Source organism: Mesoplodon mirus (genome assembly GCF_964341445.2).
Source record: "Mesoplodon mirus genome assembly, chromosome: 3".
NCBI lineage: Eukaryota > Metazoa > Chordata > Mammalia > Artiodactyla > Ziphiidae > Mesoplodon > Mesoplodon mirus.
In genome coordinates, this window is record NC_138978.1 from 53,930,779 (window position 1) to 53,953,262 (window position 22,484).

At 41.9% G+C, this 22,484-nt stretch overlaps 1 protein-coding gene across 10 annotated transcripts in view; it reads left to right on the top strand.

Moving 5' to 3' along the window:
• Nucleotides 1-22,484, top strand: part of FGGY (FGGY carbohydrate kinase domain containing) — a 422,773-nt gene that overhangs the window by 271,024 nt on the left and 129,265 nt on the right. For all 10 annotated transcript variants that reach the window (XR_014293288.1, XM_082612667.1, XM_082612663.1 and 7 more), the window contains one exon: nt 12,477-12,584. Coding sequence is in view for 9 of the 10 variants with exons in the window: in XM_082612667.1 (XP_082468793.1) it covers nt 12,477-12,584 (108 nt within the window). In the remaining variant the exon portion in view is untranslated. The remainder of the gene's footprint in view (nt 1-12,476; nt 12,585-22,484) is intronic.

Sequence of the window (22,484 nt, forward strand, 5' to 3'; positions counted from 1 at the left end):
GGAAAATCCCATCCTGTCTGTTGAATTTGCAAGGGACATATTTCATTTGAGGTCCAGGAGGAGCTGGGCTGGCTCCAGACCGAACAGTGAAGAGGGTGCTCTCTGCCTGCTGTGTCCTTACCTCTCCTTTTGACAACCTTTTTTCTCTAAAAAATAAAATAAAAAGTGTCTCAGAAAAGATACAGACTCTTTGGTCTGATTTGAGTTTAAATCCTGATTCTGCCTTGTTTGGAAGCTGGGAACTTGAGTTAATATCTCTGAAGTTCAGCTCCCTTTCTCGTCAAAATCAAGTGTGGCACAGGCTTGCCCGGCATCTTAGGTGGGGGAATGTATGTGAAAGTGCCCCCCATGGGATGACAGAGAGGTTTCAGGGCATGTCACTTCATTTGACTTGATGGCGGTGGCTCTCCAGCACCCTAGATGCCTCGTCCAGAAATGGCAGGACGGAGGGCCATGATCACTTACCTGCCGTGGACATGCTGTTGCATGTGCCACCTGTGTGCTGTCCCTGGTAACACAGTAGGTAGCCAGAGCAGGTTGGGTTTCACAACTTCTCTCCCTATCTCCCTTCTCCTGGCCTTCTCCATCCAACCATCACTGTATTTTAATGTTCTCATCAGTCTCCTTTATTACAGAGAAAATGTACGGGGTAAACCCCTTTACCCTATGTATTGCATAAACACTTCTCAGTTTATAATACTTTTGCAGTCATTAATTGAGGGAGCTATCCATGTAACTGTGGATAGTTTTTTTTTTTTTTTTTTTGCGGTACGCGGGCCTCTCACGGTTGTGGCCCCTCCCGTTGCGGAGCACAGGCTCCGGACGCGCAGGCTCAGCGGCCACGGCTCACGGGTCCAGCCGCTCCGCGGCACGTGGGATCTTCCCAGACCGGGGCACAAACCCGTGTCCCCTGCATCAGCAGGTGGACTCTCAACCACTGCGCCACCAGGGAAGCCCCGTATGGATAGTTTTTAGTTCTCTTCACCCATCCAGACTGGCCTTCTCATCTTCTGTGAGGCCAAAAATGGAGAGAGAGTTCTGCAGATAAGGATTCTTCAGGTCTAGGGACTTCCCTGATGGCACAGTGGTTAAGACTCCGCCCTCCCAATGCAGGGGGCCAGGGTTCAATCCCTGGTTGTGGAACTAGATCCCATGTGCATGCTGCAGCTAAGAGTTCACATGCCACAACTAAGGAGCCTACCTGCCGCAACTAAAACCCAGCGCAACCAAATTAATTAATTAATTTAAAAAAATACAAAAAGGATTCTTCAGGTCTAGACTTGTATGGACTTGGCCCAAATTCCCCTGAGCATTCCCTAATTAGCAGGAGTGGGGTCTTCAGGGAGCACTTCCAAAAGGCAACGACTGATGCATGTGCACAGGAAGTCTTTTATCAAAAGAGGCCCCAGTATAAATCAGCCAAGGCTCTCTTTGCCTTTATATAGTATGCTGTTAACAGGGTAAAGCCTCAGTTGTATTTTTTTGTGTGTGTGTGTGGTATGCGGGCCTCTCACTGTTGTGGCCTCTCCCGCTGCGGAGCACAGGCTCCGGACACGCAGGCTCAGCAGCCATGGCTCACGGGCCCAGCCACTCCACGGCACGTGGGATCCTCCCAGACCAGGGCACGAACCCGCATCCCCTGCATTGGCAGGCGGACTCTCAACCACTGCACCACCAGGGAAGCCCCTCAGTTGTATTTAATCCCAGTGATAGATCTTGCCAATAGAACTGAACCCATCTGAGTGATAGTTTGATTCTTATCTTGCTCTCTCTTCTCTAGAGCCAGTACAACCTCTGTACCCTACTTTAGAATTCTAGTCAAGAGGGTGTCAGATCGTACTTTTTAAAATTAAACACACACGTGTATGCCAATCCATAAATAAGAAGTACACTTTGGCCAGTATGGAGGTGATGATATTAATACGGGCTTCATTTCCCTGAGTCACTGAATGTACCAGGCACTGCACCAATGCCTATAATAGACTGTGGCACATTTAATCTTTACAAATCTGTAAAAGGAGGTCCTATGTGCCCCATTTTTCAGATGAACACCCCGAGGGCCAAGGTCACACAGCAAGTTAAGACAGAACGTTGAGAGTTAAACCAGAAAATCAAAGTCCCTGGTCAGATTTATGAGATGATATCTGAGGCCAGACACAGGTATTAAAGCAAACAGTCTTAATAAGGGAAATGCAGAAACTGATCAGGAGCAGGGCTGAGAGAGAAGTGTCCACAACTTAGCAGTTAAAGTCAGAGCATGTCTGACAGAAGCGCTGTGTCATAGGTGCCAAGGGCCTGTTACAAGGGAAAAGGCTGTGTCATCCTCCTCTGAACCCGCTGATCAGCCTCGGCTGAGAAACGACTCCCAGGCGTCTTTTTAAAGGAACCCTAAATTCTGTAAGAGTGAACTGCTTTTCCTAACAGCCCATTTAGAATCAAAAGAGCCTTGGTTGAGCCATGTTTGAGAACCGCTTAATAGTACTGTGTGGGCTTCCCTGGTGGTGCAGTGGTTGAGAGTCTGCCTGCCGATGCAGGGGATGCGGGTTCGTGCCCCAGTCTGGGAAGATCCCACATGCCGCGGAGCGGCTGGGCCCGTGAGCCATGGCCGCTGAGCCTGTGCGTCCGGAGCCTGTGCTCCGCAATGGGAGAGGCCACAACAGTGAGAGGCCCGCGTACCACAAAAAAAAAAAAAAAAAAAAAAAAAAAATAGTACTGTGCTCACTCGTGGAGGGTGTGACAGAAATAGAAAATATGGTTCTGATTCTGAGGGTCCAATTTGCTATGTGACATAAGAACAACAGAGCTAAGAATCCGTCTGATGAATAAATACTGTGCAGAGCACCCCTCCTCCTCTTTAGCTCCCTCCCCTACACCCCACGGCCCCCTCCCCCGTTACAGAAGGAACCAGTCATCGTTTACCCACCACAGATTGTTTGGGCTGTGAAAAAGATGCAAGATATGATTTTACATCTTTGGGGTCATACAACTCTCAGAGCTTCCAAAGCTGAAGGCAGTCCAAGCTCCCTGGAGCCAGTCAGGCATTTGTACAGGGAAGGCCAAGTGTGGCTTCTGGTCTGCAGGGGAAAGGAAACTGGGGGGAACTCTAGGAAGACCCCAAAGTTTCCTTGGCTGTTTAGTCTCTCTTGCAATCAACTTCAGTTGTGTTAAGTATAAGTGGATGAGAAGCATATGAATGACATTTCTGTTGTGATCACATGTGGGTTTCAGCATGATGAAGAGTGAGGCTTAAGGAGTCCAAAACCCTTTGCAAATAATTCAGGACATTGCAGGCAGTATCTGGCAGCCTCCCTCCATCCCAAATTTGGGAACCATTTGGTTGGGTGATACACCTGCTCAGTGCCCTCCCTGCCCGCTTAGGCTGCTAAGCCCCAGGGGATATCTGTGAACAGGTTTCATGTGTTCTTGTTTTGCTCAAACTGAAATAAAGGAATTGGTTTCTAGGAAAGGCAAACTCTTTACTGGAGGACTCTGAACCTTTCCAAAACCTCCAAATAAAGGAGAGGAAAATTTAGCAGGCCTGAGCTTTATTAACCATGGGTCACTTACAGGTGATTGGACATATGTTATATTCTATTGTTCTTAACGCCAGTGAGATTGTTACGTTAATAATAATTTTAGCCATGCTCTACATTTGTGTGATGATTTCTCTTACAGAGCATACTATGTACATATTGCATATCAAATACCTATTATGTATGTATTTATAGATCTAGGTATATACATTCACACATGTAACATGTGTTAGAACAGCCTGCAATATGGAAGCTAAGGGAAGATGCAGGGAGGCACACTCAACCCAGCAATGGCGGAGAAGTCAGAGTTTAGAGAAGGCTTCCCAGGGCAGGTAATATGGAGCGGAGTCTTATAAAAGGACATGTAAGAGTTAGTCAGGGCAAAGTGAGAGGCGCTGCCTTTCAGACAGAGAGAGGAGAATTGATGAAGACTCAGAGATGAGAAAGAAAAGGGGAATTGGGGGGAATTTCTAGGGCAGTTTCTCTCGGGGAATTTCTGGGTCTTGATGGGCTTGCTGCAGTAAAAAATGATGGGGCAAAGGGCGGGGGAAATGGTCACATGTATGATTAGGCCAAACAGATCAAAGCCAGGTCAGAAAGGTCTCATATGCCATGGGGAGCATCTAAAGGATGTAAGTAAGGGAAGTGATATAATTAGGTTTGTGTATTAGAAGGATCATTGGGGTGCAGGTATGGAAGTTAGAGTCTCTGAGTGGGGCTTGTGGAGATGCAAGGAGAAGGACAATATTTGGGACAGGGAAACCAGTTTAACTGCTGTTGCAATAACCCAAGCAAGGAAAGGTATGGGACTGACTAATGTAATGACAGTGGGGAGAAATGCAAAGGCTTATGTTTGAAAAATAGAGTTGATAGTCCATGCGACCTACAGTAGAGCAGATGAGTGAGATCAAGAAGTGAAGAACGATATCCTGCTGGATGGGTAAATAGGGTACCATTCACTGAGGCAGGGACCCCCCGAACAAGAGGAGCCCCGGGAGGAAGGGTGACAAGGTCTAGTTTGGACATGTCGATTAGACGTTCAGGTCAGATGTCTTGTATGGAACTCAGGAGCAAGTTTGGAGTTTGGGATAAAAATTTGAAACTCAACAGCCTAAAAATTGTCCTAATACACCTGGGAGTGTGTGAGCTGACCCCGAGAGTTGTGGTAAGTAAGAACAATCCAGGAGGGAAGAGAAAGAAGAGCCCACCAGAGAGACAGAGCTGATATGGGGTAGGGTCTGGACCTGACTTCGGTCAGGTCTTTGGACTCACATCTTTCCACTATCCCAAAAAGGAATAGAATTAAACCATCTGTGTTTCACGTTTCTTGAGAGCATGTTATGTCCTAGGATCATTATATACTTTATACCATTTAAGACTGACACAAAACTCTAGTAGGTGAGATTATCTCCATGTATAGATAAGGAAGCTGAGACTCAAAGAGATTTAAAGGTTCATGGCTAGGATGCGACCAAACCAGAATGGAAAACCAGGTTTTCCTGACTCCAAGGTCTATGCTCATATTATTGTACTAAACCGTGTTTATTTACTGCCTTTAAGATAAGATGTGGTTCTTCACCGTTTCGTAGGAGAGGCAAACAGCTCACTTCAGTTCAATCTGAGAAGTACAAAAATAGAGGTGAATGCTAAGAGCCCCCATTCATAAACAGAATTCTCTGTGCTCTTTTTTGTACTGTGTAGTGAGCTGGGAGTTGGCTGGAATGTGTATAAATGTTTTTTTTCTAGTAAGACGATAGCACAGTCCATTTGGAGGGAGAGATGAGCCACCACGGAAATACCCACCAGCCCCACACATGCCTGCGGCTACCCTCGAACATTCCCAACCTGGCTGGAGACACTCAAAACAAAACCTCCTGTTCCCTCCCAGGACCACTGGCGCCTGGAGCCTGCCTCCTGCCCCTGCCAGAGGCTTAGGCCAAGCTCGGGATGATGGGGTGGGGGAAGGCAGAGCGGACGTCTCTGAAGCGGCTCCCTGCCCTTAGCCAGAAAGAGGTGCGAGCAGGCGCCTGGGTTTTATCACCACAGGGAAACTCAGCTGACAGCAGCATCGCCTTAGATCAAAGTCAGCCAGTGGCATCCACTCATGGATCCAGCTTGGGCACAGACATGAAAAGAGGCAGGAGCACATAGAGACTTCTGATCCCAACTCCACCATTTCTGATCCTTGTGATCCTGGGTGGTTTGCTTACTGTCCCCATCCCTGGGTCTTCACCTGTAAAACGGGCTGTGCGTGCTCGACTCCATGTACTAGTAGGGTTATTCTAAGTCTGAATGCAAATGTACGCTCAGAAGTCCCTTGGTACCTGAGTTACTACCCAGCCCATCCTGCCCTCCAATACCTACTAGATTGTAAACTTCGAGAGGACAGGGATTATGTCATTTACATGGCTCTCGACACCCATCTTTCTGTCTTTTTATTTTTTTTTACAACTTTATTGGAGTATAATTGCTTTACAATGGTGTATTAGTTTCTGCTTTATAACAAAGTGAATCAGTTATACATACACATCTGTTCCCATATCCCTTCCCTCTTCCGTCTCCCTCCCTCCCACCCTCCCTAACCCACCCCTCCAGGCCGTCACAAAGCACCGATCTGATCTCCCTGTGCTATGCGGCTTTCTGTCTTTTTATATTTAAAATAGTAGTTTGAACTCAGTCTGTATCCAATAAATATGTGCTGAATATTTACTCAGCTAATGTAAGATGTTATAGATAGTAGCCATTGAATATAACCCATGAAGTTGGCACTCAAGAAAACCCCCCAGTCATCTTGGCCACAGGTCAGAGAGGTAGTAGAACAAAGTGGATACTTACAGAAGCCCCAAGAGGTAACCCCATGCAACCCCATGAGCCCCAGGGCATGTGAGGGCAGAGTCTGTGTTGAAATAGCTTGCTGGAGAGTTCTGATTGGCCAGCTAGGGGAGAATGACTCAACTTCCCGGAATCTTAGTCTCAAAGACAAGAGAGATCTCAAACATCTCTAGTCCAATCCATTTATTTTATAGATAAGGAGAGTCAGATCTAGAGAGAAAAATAAATTGGTAGATAATAACTTGGATCCTGCTTGTATCTTGTAATTACTCCTCTCGTATTTACTAGCTATTTGACCTCCTTCAGCTTAGATGTCCTCATTTGTGGAGTATGTATAATAATAGGACCTCATTGGGTCCTCACTGGGTCTCACTGGGTTGTCATGAGTATTAAATGTGTTAATGTCTATAAAGAGCCTAGAAGAGTCTGGCACATAATAAGCCCACAATAACTGTTAGCAATTTGATTTCTATTTCTCCTTCTTCTCTTTTTTTTTTTTTTTTTTTTTTTTGCGGTACGCAGGCCCCTCACTGCCGTGGCCTCTCCCATTGCGGAGCACAGGCTCCGGACGCGCAGGCTCAGCGGCCATGGCTCACGGGCCCAGCTGCTCCGCGGCACGTGGGATCTTCCTGGACCAGGGCACGAACCCGTGTCCCCTGCATCGGCAGGCGGACTCCCAACCACTGCGCCACCAGGGAAGCCCTCCTTCTTCTTCTTATTTCTATACTATAATTTCTTCTTCTTACTGCCTGACTTTGAGGGTGGTTTCACTGAGACTTTTTTTCAGCCACCGTATTTTAAAAATTGAATCTTTGACAAGCAGTAGGATATGTTAATGCAAAAATATACCCATCCTTCAAACCATGTGAACTTTTATATAAAGTAAAATGTGGAACTTTAAGCCCTCATGAGAATCAAGATGCTTGCACAGCTTCATGACTCTGATCGTTGCTGCCTGGGATGCCCTCCCTCTCTACCTAAAGAAGCACTTATTCGTCCTTCAAGGCCTGGCTCCCATGTGGCCACCTCTGTGAAGTGCTCACTCCTTTCCCAGGCAGTCTGGGCTTCTACCACCCTTGTCACCCACCTCACTGTAGCACTTGGCATGTTTGGTTGTAATTTTTTTATTTCCACTTCTGTCTGCCCAGCCTGACTAGGAGCTCCTTGAGGAAAAGGGCCATATGCCTTATTGTTAATTCTTCTCCTCCAGCTCCTCCCCCCTCTTCCCCCTCCCTCCTCCTCCCTCCTTCCTCGTCTCTCTTCTTCTTCTATTATTATTGTTGTTGTTGTTATTTTACCTTATTATTTTTATAACCTTGTTGCTGATCTCAGTGCCTAGCATGTAGTGTGCAACCGAATGCTTTGTTTTTTTAATATTTTATTTATTTATTTATTTTGGGCTGCATCGTGTCTTAGTTGCGGCACGCGGGATCTTCCTTGCGGCATGCAGGATCTTTCATTGCAGCATGCGGGATCTTTCGTTGTGACGCGTGGGCTCTTCCTTGCAGCCTGTGGACTTCTCTCTAGTTGTGGCGTGCGGGTTTTCTCTTCTCTGTTTGTGGCGTGCGGGCTCCAGGGTGCATGGGCTCTCTAGTTGAGGCATGCAAGCTCAGTAGTTGTGGCGCACAGGCTTAGTTGCCCCGCGGCATGTGGGATCTTAGTTTCCCAACCAGGGATCGAGCCTGCATCCCCTGCATTGGAAGGCGGATTCTTTATCACTGGACCACCAGGGAAGTCCCAAATGTTTTATTTTATTGCAGGTTTTTATGACTTTATTCATATCACACATAATTAAAGAATGTGTCAAAGGTCTACATACACTTTAAACAATACTAAATTGAATACTCATGTACCACCACCCATGAAAAAGGATATTATGGAAGAGAATATTACCGGTACCTTTTATGTGCAGAATTTTAACTGTATGATCAAATAAATGTTAACTACTTTCTTGCTGTATTTTGTTTAATGTTCTAGTTCTTAAAGTAAGTTTGAATCTTGATTTGGACATGGCTCACGATAAGTAGTCCTTCCAAGTTTATACCATCTGAAAATACAAACTTTGCTTCTGTATTGTCATCTTCTACTTCATTATTAAGACCATTGACTAAATAAAACATAGAATGAATCTAGAGACCTCCTTAATGGTTGCAGTTACTTTTGGATGTGGCTATTCATCCCAGTCACCTGACTGTCCCATCATGCAAGCCTCATTTCAAGGAGAACTAATGTTTACTTGGTATTTAACATATAATAAGCTGTTTATATGTGACAGCTTATTTCATTTTCACAAAAGTCCTCCCACATTTATATCATTCTTCCCATTTTGGAACTGAGGAAACTGAGGCTCAGAAAGATTACCTTTTATAAGGTCACCTGGCTGGAACATGGTAGTCAGGATAGAATCAAATAGATCTTTTACTCAACCCTTGTTTTCTCCTGCTCTTCACAAGTGTATGGGGGAAAAGTTATCAAAAGCCTTTTGCTCATGAAGATTCCCTAACCTACTTGTCATCAAGGCTAGGAGGTTGGTTCAATCTGAGTGAGTCTATGTTGGCTCTAATAACCTTTGCTTTCTGCCCTTGAAAAGTAAATGAAGGACTCAAAGAATCAATGGTAGCCTAAAATCAGGGACATACTTTGGCAGAGACAAATACAGAACCTATAGAGCCTGGCTGCTTTGTATATTTATAACCTAGGGCATGCTATTTAAGTCTCTGCCTCAGTTTACACATCTGTACAATAGGAATAATGATAGACTCTTCCCTTTAGGGTCGTTCTGAAGATTAAGTGATTTAATTCCTGCAATGTGCTTAGAATATGGCCTTTAGTAAGTACCCAGTCAGTCATAGTTGTTGTTGTTGCCAACAACACATTATTGCTGGAAAGTCAGTGTCCTGTACAGACACCTGTCATTAGTGGAGTAAAATGTGCTCCTTCCTTTTGGATCACAGAGCAGCCTTCAGGCCAAGATAGCCATCAGCATGGAAAGAGCTTTCACAAAAATATTTTTAAGTATTTATGTTTATTGCAAAGGATTAAAGCACACATAAATAGATTAATGTGCTCACTCTCTCTCTCTGTCAAAACAAACTATTACTTGTTTTCTCCCAGAGTTTGGGAGTGATTGGAGGTGCTCTGGGGAACATATTTCTGTGTCCTTGTTTCCTTGCTTCAGTCATGACGTCTGATGAGAAGCACGTGCCATTCCAAATGAGTGAGCACAAGCAGGAGCCAACTCAGAAATTTCTGGACAGAGCCAGGCAGAGCCTTCACCTGCCATTTCTGAGCAGCAGAGCCCCAGTCTGCCAATGGAGTTCTGCAAAAGCTGATGCAGGAACATCTTTAAATCGTGGGGTTTGGGGTTTGGGTAGGGGGAGGTGATGCAAAGCTCTCCTAAGCAATTTATGTATACAAGTTCTGTTTGTTTGTTTTTTAAAAAGCATATCCTGGGGTTTGAGGCCAGTATCTACCTGAGTTCAAGTCCCACCTCGGCCATTTAGTACCTGTGTGACTGTGGACAACATGCAACCTCTCTGAACCTAATCTGTCTAATGGTGCTGGAAGAGTTCTGGAAGAGAAGGGGTGCAGGGCATGAAAAGAGATGGCTTGACTTTGGTGGGTATCCATCCACCTGTCCAAACCCTGGATCCCAAGTGCTTGGCATGGGCTGTCTTATTCGCCCCAAAGCAGCTGGGGCGTGTAGTATAGGGCAGTAGTTTCTAGAGGTGGCATGTGATAAAATTTCCATTGGCAAAGACAGACTGACAAAAATGAAGACCATTTAGTGTGTGCTTCTGTCTGGAACGCTCTCTGTATCATATACCAACACAAACACACACACACATATATACAAATACAGACAGATATACATACACTCACACCTGAATAATTTCTATGTATGTTTTCATCTTAATTCAAATATCACTTCTTCAGAAAAGCCTTATCTGACCCCTAGACTATATTAGGTCCCTCACTTATGAGCTCTTATAATACCTTTTGACATTCTTTCATTTATTTATCACAGTTTGTATTTATATATTTGTGTGATAGCCATCTTAGGGTGACCAGTTGTCCCTTTTGCCTAGTACTGAGAGTTTTCCAGGACATAGGACTTCTGGTGCTAAAACTAGGAGAATCCTGGCCAAACCTGAATCATTGGTCACCCTAGTCTGCCTCCCTCTGAAGAGAACAGCTCCGTGAATGTGGAGACTATGCTCTTTTGTTTACATATACTTTCAGTGCCTGGATCACAGTAGGAGCTCAGGAAACATCTGTTGAACCCATAAAGGAATGAGTGAATATGTCAATGAAAGCTAAACTGTCTTTTCTTGCAGGAAAACAAACAAACAAACAAACAAACCTTTTTTTCCCCCTGAGATTATTATTTTTCCTTTAGGTGTTAAATTTACCCCTTTATAAATTACCTTTATTTGACGAAGTTTAAAGTTGATAATATTGTGTAGTCTCCTGCCTTCCCTCACCCCCTTCCTCTTTGGAGGGTGGAATTCTTGCTGATTTGAGGAATCACTCATTTAGTGAAAAGAAAACCAGAACAGTTAGAGCTCAGACATTTAAAGAAGGTTTATCCATATGCTGAAGTGCTGTACTATAAACTTTAAGAGGGCAGAAATTATGGTTATATTCAGTTCACTTCTATATCCCCAGGGCCTGGCATAGTAAGGGCTGAATAAATATTTGTAGAATAAATGAATGAATAGATTCTCTGCTCAGCCTCAAAACATGCAGGAGTAGACCCAGTGTGCCTAACTCCTTTTTCCTCCCTACCTTTTAATACAACCATAATATCACTTCAGCATTCATCCCTGCTGAGTGGATGAGAAGCTCGTGCCATTCCAGATGAGTGAACAGGTGGTCCATCCCTGCCTGTCCTGGTTCATCTCTTGATGTCCTTTCCTAACACCTAATGGGCTTCCGTGGTCTGCTACCAAAAAAAGACGTTGCCATATCTTGAATAACGAGAGCATCTCTCTCACCTGCGTGTCTTTGTTCAAGCTATTCCCTTGACATGGAATGCGTGTTCTAATTCATCTGGCTAAATCTTACTAGTCTAAGCTTATGTCCCATTCTCTCAGAAGCCATCTCTGGACCATTTCATTCCTCACCCGCCGTGCCCCTCCACAGTATTCTATGTTTTGTCTTTACCATCCCATGGACCACACTGTTTTCTACTTGACTATTTACTTATCTAACTATCCTGAGATGAGGAGCTTCTTGAAGACAAGAACTCTTTCTGATTCATCTCTGTGTCCTCAGCACCCAGTTGAGAGAAATGGTATGCTATTAGGTGTCTAATAAGTGTTTGTAGAAGGAGGGGGATATATCAGCTATTTCATGCCATTAAAATGCTAGGTTAGAAACAAACATAAAATCCTAGTGGTATACAAAAGGACATGTATTTTTGTTCACAAGTCTATCGATTGTCTGGGTAATTCTGGTGATTCGGGCTCACCAGTTGCTGGTTGACTACAAGGATTTGCTGATCCTGTTTGGGCCCTCTCATGTATCTGAAACATCACGTGTGACAACTGAGCTGACTCAGCTTGCTGCATATCCATCCAGCAGGCTCGTTGGGGCATGTTCTTGTGGCAGAGGGAGAGAAGGAAGAGCAGAAGCACACAGTTGTCGAGGCCTAGGCCTGGAAAACCGGTGCACAGTGTCACTTCCGCCTCATTCTGTTGGCCGAACCAAGTCACAAGGTTGACCCAGACTCAAGGGGTGGGGATCCCACCTCTCAACAAGAGGCGCTGCAAAATCATATTGCACAGTGGGTGGAAGCAGGGAGGGCTAGAAAATGGGGACCATTATTACAATCAGTCTACCACAGAGAGGGAGCTGGCCAGGGACTGTCGCATCAGTTTCTTTCCAAAATGATCTCTTTTGCTACCTTGACACCTGAATGAGTTTATCAGAAAGGTTTCCAGAGGTGAAGCCAGGCCCGTCCTTTGTCAGGACTAACTTCCCCACCATCAAAGGTGTTTAATAAGAAGCTGAATTCCGTGGTCATAGAAACATCACATGGGAGGAGGATGAGGCTCCTTCTAGCCTTGAGGAACAATATTTTCACATACTTTGCCCCTTTCTTTCCAGATCAGCAAAAACCCGATCTTTGTACCAGGAGTCTGGGGCCCTTATTTCTCAGCCATGGTCCCTGGGTTCTGGCTGAATGAAGGTGGCCAGAGCGTTACTGGAAAATTGGTAAGTTGACACTTCTTCGTATGGTCTTTAATGTTTTTACACCCTTGACTAGTCCATTTTGTCACATTCCCCGTATACCCAGGATCTGGAAGATTTGCAGACTCCTACATCAGAAGAATTAACTTTCCTTAGCATAAAGTCTCACATATGGAGCATATGCAGCCTGTGTTTGCCAAAGGAATAAATGTTGATCCAGGCATTGATGACTAACCCATCTTCTCCCCTATCTTTCTTTCACATAACAACCCATTTTTCTCACGGCAACGGGAGTAATATTCTACTTTGTAAAAAGGACTATGTTAATCTCCAGCCAGAATCCTTCAGTGGTTCCCTGTGGCCCTTGGGACATAGCTCAGATAGTTTTCTGGGCATATCATTCCCTTTGTGGTCTGTCCCCTCCAGTCTCACCCATGTACTTGTCCCTAAGGCCAGATTGCCCTACTCCCAGCTTCCCCATGGCTCCTGTTATTCTACTTCTCTGTGCCTTTGTATGTGCTTCTTTCCCTACTCGGAGAGTTCTTTATCACTTGCTAGTTTTACTTGATCTTTAAGATGTAACTCCAGTTCTTAGCACATTCTGGGATAATCTGTCTTTTCCAGAAATCTACGCACTCTTTAAAGCCATGGGTTATATCATACTTCTCTTTGTATTTAGCTCAGTGCCTGGTTCGTAGAAGGTGCTTGGAGAAAATGTGTTGAATTCATGGGGTCATCTCATAGGGAACCAGAAGATCTATAAAAGTGAGATGAGTACTATACCAGAGGTACAAGGCACAGAGTTCACACAAAGCTAGATTCAGGAATTCTTTGCAGGGGGAAAAGCATTTGTACTGCGCCTTAATGATAAATAGGGACCAACCAGACAAAGAAAGGGATATTCTTCTAGGTAAGAGAACTTGCATAGGAACAAAGACATGGGAGTGAAAAATAGCAAGGCATATTTGAGGGTAATTGCAGAATTTCAGTTGTGGCATAAACTGTTCTTAGAAGAATGATTTACAATAAAAGTTAGAGAGCCGGGCAGGGACCAAACAGAAGAAGTCCCTGTAAAACATGCTAAGGAGTTGAACTTCAGGTAGTAGACCACAGAGAATAGGTGAAAGATTGGAATAGTGACGGGTGTTGTCAGATCTCTGTTATAAAAACTGGCTAGCAGCTGACAGGAAGAAGGCCTGAGGGTGCACGGCTGGATGAAGAGAGACCAGCTTTAATAGGTTAGTCCACAGACAAAAAGCCATGAGGACTTTGGCAGTAATGGACAGTGGCAATAATGACTGAGAATTGAGGTCAAGAGATCAGCAGACCTTGGAAGGATTAAATGTGGAAAGCAAGGGACATTAAGACCCAGGCTTAGTTACTCAGCCTCACATTCAGTATGTTGTATTGAAATCATCTGTTTATGGTCTGCTCCCCTACCAGCTCTTCTAAATGTCCAGCCAAATCAAAAGTGATCTGATCTCAAGCTGGATATGGATACAAATAACCATTAATTTTCCATTTCTTAGTGTGTTTCTCTTTTATTCTTAGCTGCCTCAAGTTCTCTCTCAAAGTTGATGCACGCGTAGGTGGGTGGCTGGATTCAAAGAGCATGTTTTGTGTCTTCACTCTTGTGCCAGGCTGTAGAGATACATGAATTAGTCCCCCCATTAGTCCCTGGTTTTAAGGAGCTCATTGTCTAGTAGGGAAGCACAGTGAATATAAATTAAATAACATCTGATAGGTCTTAATAACCAATTAGACTTTTCTAGAAAAGTCAAGAAAAAGTCATCACTCTATGCCTAAGGTACAGTGGGATTGAAACTTTACAGTCTCCTATTTAAACTAGTGTCATGTATTTACACAACTTTCCACTTAAATATCCACTCCCTTTCTATGACACATAGAATACCCATTACTGAAACATAGCCCTTTTCAAGCCCACATCATGGTATAATTACCTTTAGGAGAGCCAGAAGTCATAACAGACACAACCCAGAGTCTTTTTTAACAAGGATAACAATCCAGTAAACTAACTCTTTGTGCAGGATGCATTGTCCATGAAGTGTCCATCAACAGGTTTTCAGAGAGTTAGTTTACTAATTGACCATCTGTGTCAGTCTAGAAATGCTTTTACCAGTATTTGACTCAGAGTTGGCTCTGTTGCTATGGATATAAGCCATCTTTGCCCAAACATTATGATGTATCTTGGTGGACAAGAATTTGTTATGGCTGTTTCCTAAGCCTGAATTTAAATTTTTAAAAATGACCCTTTTCTGACCATTGATAAAATATTCATAATAATCCACTATGGTTTTTGACAAGAATCATGGGACTTTCTGGCCTTTATCTAGCTAGTTGATTTTGCATCATCAACCAGTGAAGTTGCATGTAGAGTTCCACTTAGGGCAGTTCTATGTATAGAGTTTCATTAGACATAGGAATGGGTATGACTGACTTACCCATGGGTTACAAAAAACAAAATCTAAGGAAGTTGAGAAGTTAGCATAATGGGGCAAAATCTGAAACAAGAACAAAACAGACTGTCCAATAAATCATCAGTCCATAGAGGCCAAGCAAAGAGACAGAAACCACCTATAAAATAAAGAGATATAAAAATAATAACAACGATGATGGTAATAATAATAACAACAATAATTGTACCTTATTGAGTACATTTTCCTGTGGGAAAGATTTATATATATATATATAATCGTGTTAATCCTTGAATGATACTCATAATAATCATAATGCCTAATATTTATTTTGAAGACTTATGTCCCAGTCTCAATTCCAAGAGCTTTTCATGTCCTATTTTATTTAATCCTCTGATACCCCTATAAGTTAGGTACCGTTATTATCCATATTTTACACATGAAGAACTGAAACTCAGGGTAGCAAGCACAGCCTGGAGAGATTCCTGATGCACTGTCAATGGCCTTTTTACCTGTTTCCGTTGGTACTCACCTTTCCTTTCCATTTACTTATTCCGGTTTATCACCGGTTTTACAGCCTATTGTCATCATACAGAACACCATAAGAGGAAGTTACATTGCTTTTATTCCGTGTTTCATATTTACATATTCTCTCATAAGCTGTGTCTGAAAGTGGCTGCTCCATTATTACATTGTCCAGAATATATTATAAACATGCAGTTGTAAATATATCATCTAAAGCAGAAGGGAAGAGATAGAAGAAGAAAAGGGAAGTAAAGAAGGGGAAAGAAGAGAGGGAAAAAAAAAGAAACAAAATTTATCTAAACTCTAGATTTGGAAAAAAGATATTTTGTTTCATTTTTACAATTAAATACAGATCTTCCATCACAAAGCAAAATCCTTCATTCCAAGTATATGAATAGATTGGTACTTTAAAAAAAAATCTCCATCTGGTTAACTTCAGGATGAAGAAAAAAAATAGGATAGGATCTTTTCTGGCTCTGGAGCCTTTGCAATTTCATCTGTCTGAGATTTGGGCTTGTTTTTCACTCATTTCAAGCTTGTGCTGCTGCTATTTATTTCCTCTTAGAAGGGCACATACCCCATTCCCATGGATGATTTACTTCAGTTCACCAAACACCCATCAAAGATTGTCTCGTGCTTGTTGATACACTCTCCAGAAAGTTTTGCAAAAACCATCACTTTTGCCCAGGCTTTTTCCACAGAGCACCAACTGGTACAGTCACTGTGTCCAGATGCTGAAGCTTATTTCCAACTGGACCTCAGCCATCCCTCTCTCCAAGCACTCTTCTCTGTCTTACTTGAAGTCGTTTTTATTGGGGGAGGCATTGGGTAAGAGAGCCTAAGACAGTTTCCTAAGCTGCCCCTATGGTGAAATTGGCTTTCTGGGACAATTGGGCTTGGTGGGGAATTACCTTTGAATTTTTTGAAGCCAGAATTTAAATTTATAAATTTGGGCCACAGGGTCATAATGTTTGCAGGGTTCTAGCTCTTGAAGTTTTAGAATCGGTGCATTGCAAGTGCCTATCTGCCTCCTTCCTTATCACCAAAGCCCCTCAGCCTGGGGCTAGCCTCGGGGGGGTCAGCCAGCTCTTCCATATGAAGAGCTTGCCATGTACTCAGTGCTGTCCAGGTTAGAGGTATTGATGCCATCCCTTCATTTAGTCAGTCACTCTTTCCAGCATGTTACAGAGATTTCCTGAGGGATTACTCTGGGCCAGGCAAGAATATGGTCACACATGATTCCTGTCCTCCAGTGGCTTATCATCTAGTGGGAAAGTCGGATATGGAACTGACAATTATAATTTATTGTAGCACATAAAAGTAGATTGCACTACCCCTACAGCCGACTGGGAGAATCTGTTCTATGCTCAACACATTGAGGCCCTCATGAAGATTCAGGATTTCATCTGATCTTCACAGCATGTCTATGTGGTCAGTTTTACTAGTGACTAAGGCTCAGAACAGTGAGGTAACTTGATCAAGCTCTTCACAGTTGTAAATGGGGAGTGCCTTGATTCAAACCCAAGTCAGCTACTGGAAGCCCCAGATCTTTCCAGAATTGAACCTGACTTTTATAGGGCTGCCTTTCTGAATTTTTCTTTCAGTTCTCTTATAGACTTCTTTGAGAAGCAATTATTGTATCAGTTAGTGTGACTTTCTTATCAAGTGTATTAAAGCACATATAGTTGGCAGGCTTTGTAAGGCCATGAGAGAGAAACTTATGTGTATCAGCCTTGACAAGATCTAGGTATATAGACTTAGGTGTGTCCCCAGCATCTCACATTAACTAATTGGAATGACTTCATGGATACAAAGACCAGCTCTACATAAACAGATGCCTCCCTGTTCTCTCCTCCTGCCCAGGCTTTCACTGTATTTTTTGTACACCCACCTGGATTCCTGCACAGCTTCCTAATTACCTTACTCTTCCTATAAGGACACCAATTCTATCAGATTAGGGCCCCAACCTTATGATCTCATTTAACCTTAATTACCTCCATAATGTCTCCATCTCCAAATGCAGTTGTATTGGGGGTTTGGCTTCAACATCTGAATTTTGAAAGGATACAATTCAGTCCATAACAGTCACACATATTTCAAAAAAGTTCTGAGAAACAAAGCATAATCTTTTGTGTTTACCTACATATTTACCATTTCCATTGTTTTTTTATTTCTTTATGAAAATTTAAGCTTCCACCTGGTATTTCCCTTCAGCTTGAAGAACTTCCTTTAGCATTTCTTTAGTTGTTGCAGGTCTACTGGCAAACAAACAAACAAACAAAAACACACCTTCTTAGTTTTCTTTTTTTTCCTTCAACACTTAAAGATGTCAGTGTATTGTATTCTGGCACCATTGTGTCTTATGAGAAGTCAAACATCATTTGTTTTGTTCTTCCCCTATGTACAGTGTATTTTTTTCCTCTGGCTACTTTTAGATTTTCCCTTAATCTTAGTTTTTATTATGGTGTGCCCAGATATTGTGTTTTGGAAATTTATCCTTCCTCCCCCAGGTTTGCTATACTTCTTGAATTCCTGTCTTTCACCAAGTTTGGGAAATCTTTAGCATGTATATGTTTAAATGTCTTTTCTGCCCTATTTGCTCTTACTCCTCCTACTGTGACTCCAATTACACATTTTTAAGACCTTTGGCTATTGTCCCATAGCCCCTGAGGGCTTTGGGGTTTTTTTATTCCCCCCAATATTCCTCCCTCTTTCTCTGTCTGTCTCTCTCCCTCTCTCTCTCAATTAGACACTCTCTATTGGTCTTTTTTCAAGTTCATTGACTCTTCTGTCTGCAATCTCCAACCAGCTCATGGACCCATACATTTCAGATATTTATCAATACGAGAATTTCTACTTTTTAATCGTTTCCATTTCTTTGCCATTTCCTATCTGTTTATTAGTTATGAGAGTGTTATCCTTTACATCCTTAAGCATTGTTAAATTACTAGCTTTAAAATTCTTGTCTTCTAATTTTAACATCTGTGTTATCTCAGGGTTATTGTCCATTAAATGGCCATTCTCTTAAGTAAGAATTACATTTTCCTGTTTCTTCATATGTCTAGTAATTTTGACTCATATCTTGAACATTATAATTGATGTATTGTAGAGACAGTGGATTATTCTTATTTCTCTGAAGAGTATTTTTTTTAAGCAGGTAATTTAATGACAACTCAAACACCAAGTTTTGTCTCTCCTTTGTTGAGTTCTTCAAGCCTTAGTTGGGCTACTTATTATGTAATTCAGAGATCATCCAGAGATTAAGGTAACCTTTATGCATAGTGTTGAGCTCCCTTTCTATGTCTCTCTCCTTTCTGAGATCTCCCTACCTTTTATTTTCTAGTTGCTATGGTGGCCTTGAACTCTGACCTCTCATTTCTTAGCTATGAAGACTGCATATTTCTGTCTATCTGAGTATTAGCTGTCCTGCATGGCACTGATTAGGGCCTGCCCTCAGGCAAAAATCTGTAAAATCAAGAAACACATATAAAACTGTTTTTTCCTTCAATGTGTCTATTCCTTCTCAGTTTCTACCTGGCTTTGGTCACTTTCCAGTATCTTCAGAGAATTGTTTGATATATTTTGATCAGCATTTATAATTGTTATCTGGGAAAGAATTCATATGATAAGAACTATTTAGCCATTTCAAGAAGTGGAACTGGGCAGAGGGGTGGTGGTGGTGGGATGAATTGGGAGATTGGGATTGACATGTATACACTAATATGTATAAAATAGATAACTAATAAGAACGTGCTGTATAAAAATAATAAAATAAAACTTTTAAAAAAAAGAAAAATATTTCAGATGTGGAAAAAACAATATACTGGCTTCAGAATTTTTAAAAAGGCAAAATTAAAATGAATAAACATTTAATCAAAAGTCTCCAAAAAAAGAAGTGGGGCTTCCCTGGTAGCGCAGTGGTTGAGAGTCCACCTGCCGATGCAGGGGACACGGGTTCGTGCCCCGGTCCGGGAAGATCCCACATGTCGGATAGCAGCTGGGCCCGTGAGCCATGGCCGCTGAACCTGCACATCTGGAGCCTGCGCTCCGCCACGGGAGAGGCCACAACAGTGAGAGGCCCGCGTACCGCAAAAAAAAAAAGAAGTGGAACTCCTGAATGATTTCTTTTAAAGCAAATAAGAAAATAAGATTATGTTTCTTCCCTAATTAAAAGCCTTCTGTTGCCCATCTGTATGTCTTCTTTAGAAAAATGTCTATTTAGGTCTTCTGCCCATTTTTGGATTGGGTTGTTTGCTTTTTTGATATTGAGTTTTATGAGCTATTTGCATATTTTGGAGACTAATCCCTTATTGGTCACAACATTTGCAAATATTTTCTCCCATTCTGTAGGTTGTCTTTTTGTTTTGTTGATGGTTTCCTTTGCTGTGCAAAGGCTTTGAAGTTTGATTAGGTCCCATTTGTTTATTTTTGCTTTTATTTCTTTTGCCTTAAGAGACTGATCTAAGAAAATGTATTGCTACGATTTATGTCAAAGAATGCCTATGTCCTCTTCTAGGATTTTTATGGTGTCATGTTTTACATTTAGGTCTTTAAACCATTTTGAGTTTATTTTTGTATATGGTGTGAGGGCGTGTTCCAGTTTCACTGCAGTCAGAATAGCTATCATCAAAAAGTCTACAAATAATAAATGCTGTAGAGGGTGTGGAGAAAAGGGAACCCTCATACACTGTTGGTGGGAATGTATTTAAATTGGTGCAGCCATTATGGAAAATAGTATGGAGGTTCCTTAAAAAGCTAAAAATAGAGCTACCATATGATTTAGCAATCCCACTCCTGGGTATGTATCCAGAAAAAAGAAAACTCTAATTCAAAAAGATACATGCACCCCAATGTTCATAGCAGCACTATTTACAATAGCCAAGACATGGAAACCACCCAAGTGCCCATCAACAGGTGATTGGCTTAAAAAGATGTGGTATATATATATATAATGGAATATTACTCAGCCATAAAAAAGAATGAAATATTGCCATTTGCAGCAACATGGATGGACCCAGAAAATATTATACTTAGTGAAGTAAATCAGACAGAGAAAAACAAATACTATATCACTTATATGTAGAATCTAAAAAATAATGCAAATTAATATATATGAAAAATATAAACAGACTCACAGACATAGAAAACAAAGTTATGGCTACCAAAGTTATGGAGGGAGGGACAAATTAGGAGTATGGCATTAACAGATACAAACTACTATAACCTAAAATAGATAAGCAACAAGGATTTACTGTATAACACAGGAACTATATTCAATCCTTGTAATAACCTATAATGGAATATAATCAGAAAAAAATAACTGAATGACTATGCTGTAAACCTGAAACTGACAAAATACTGTAAATCAACTGTACTTCAATTTAAAAAAATCTTTCTGTATCCTCTCATTGTACTTAGAATAAAATCTAAAGCCTTTGCCATGGCCTGCTTGATTTTCTCCACTTTCTACCTCTCTATCCTCATTTTATACAAGTTTCCTACTTACTTACTCCAGTCTAGTCTCACTGGACTCCTGTCAGTTCCTAGGACATATGAAGCTCTTTGCTACTACAGAATCTTTGCATTTGTCATTCTCTTTACTTGGAAATTGTTGTTTCTTTTCTTTCTTTTTTTTTTTTTTTTTCCATGTCTTAGCTTAAATTTCACCCTCAGGTCTTTCCTGAACCCTCTATCTAAAATCAGTTTTCATATTACAGTAACTTATCTATTTCCCTCAAAGAACTAATCACTATCTTTAATTATTATATGTATTTTTGACTCTATATGTCAATAGAATATAATCTGAGTGGACAGAAAGTACACCTACCTTAATTGCTACTGAATCCCCTGTGCTTACTGACTATGACCAGAACAGAGTAGGTGTTCAATTATCATTCATTAAATCTATAAAACCATATCAGGCTAGACTATATTTGAATTTTGGGATACCCATTTTCCCTTCATAAGGCAGAGCTTTGTGAAAGCGATGACTTCTATTTGTCTTTGTATCCTGAATTATTAGAATGATGCCTAGCACAAAGTAGACATATATCACATTAGTTTCATGAATAAGTGAACTAACAAACTGTAAAAATGAACAAAGCCACCAATTTTGATGGTGAATGAAATTGACTAAACTAGCCCTGCATTAAATCAGAATTGATCAACTTGTAAGAGAAATTGTCCTATGTAAAGCTTATATTAAAGTTGTAAAAAAAAAAAAAAAAGAACACAAAACACATAGTTTATATTTTCCTCTCAGGAATGTTTGTTGTTCCTAGGAACTGTTCAGTATTGAAACTCGCAGTCCTTTCCAGCAGTATAAAAAAAATTGTCTAGATTGGGCTTCCTTCTTTCATTAGATTTTCATGAGAATCTCAAAGCTGGGAAAAAATCAGGCAAAATGTTTATGCTTTGAGATAAGAAGATTAGGTAAGCAAAGAGTTGAAATAGCTTAGATGAATAAGTGACATTACAGGTAAATACAAAGCAGTTGTCACAAGTGATGAACATTGCTCTGAGCCTAATGATTGTTTTACCTATAAAGAAGGAAAAAGACAGCCTCAAGACTAATAGATAGTCTTGGTGGCACAGTGATTAAGAATCCGCCTGCCAATGCAGGGGACACAGGTTCAAGCCCTGGTCCAGGAAGACCCCACATGTCCCAGAGCAACTAAGCCCGTGTGCCACAACTACTGAGCCTGTGCTCTAGAGCCCACGAGCCACAACTGCTGAGCCCATGAACCACAACTACTGAGCCCGTGTGCCTAGAGCCCATGCTCCACAACAAGAGAAGCCACTGCAATTAGAAGCCCGCGCACCGCAACGAAGAATAGCCGCCCCCCCCCACCGCTGCAACTAGAGAAAGCCCGCGTGCAGCAGCAAAGACCCAACGCAGCCAAAAATAAATAAATAAATACAATTTTTTAAAAAGAGCAGATTGCTCCATCTCCTATTAAAAAAA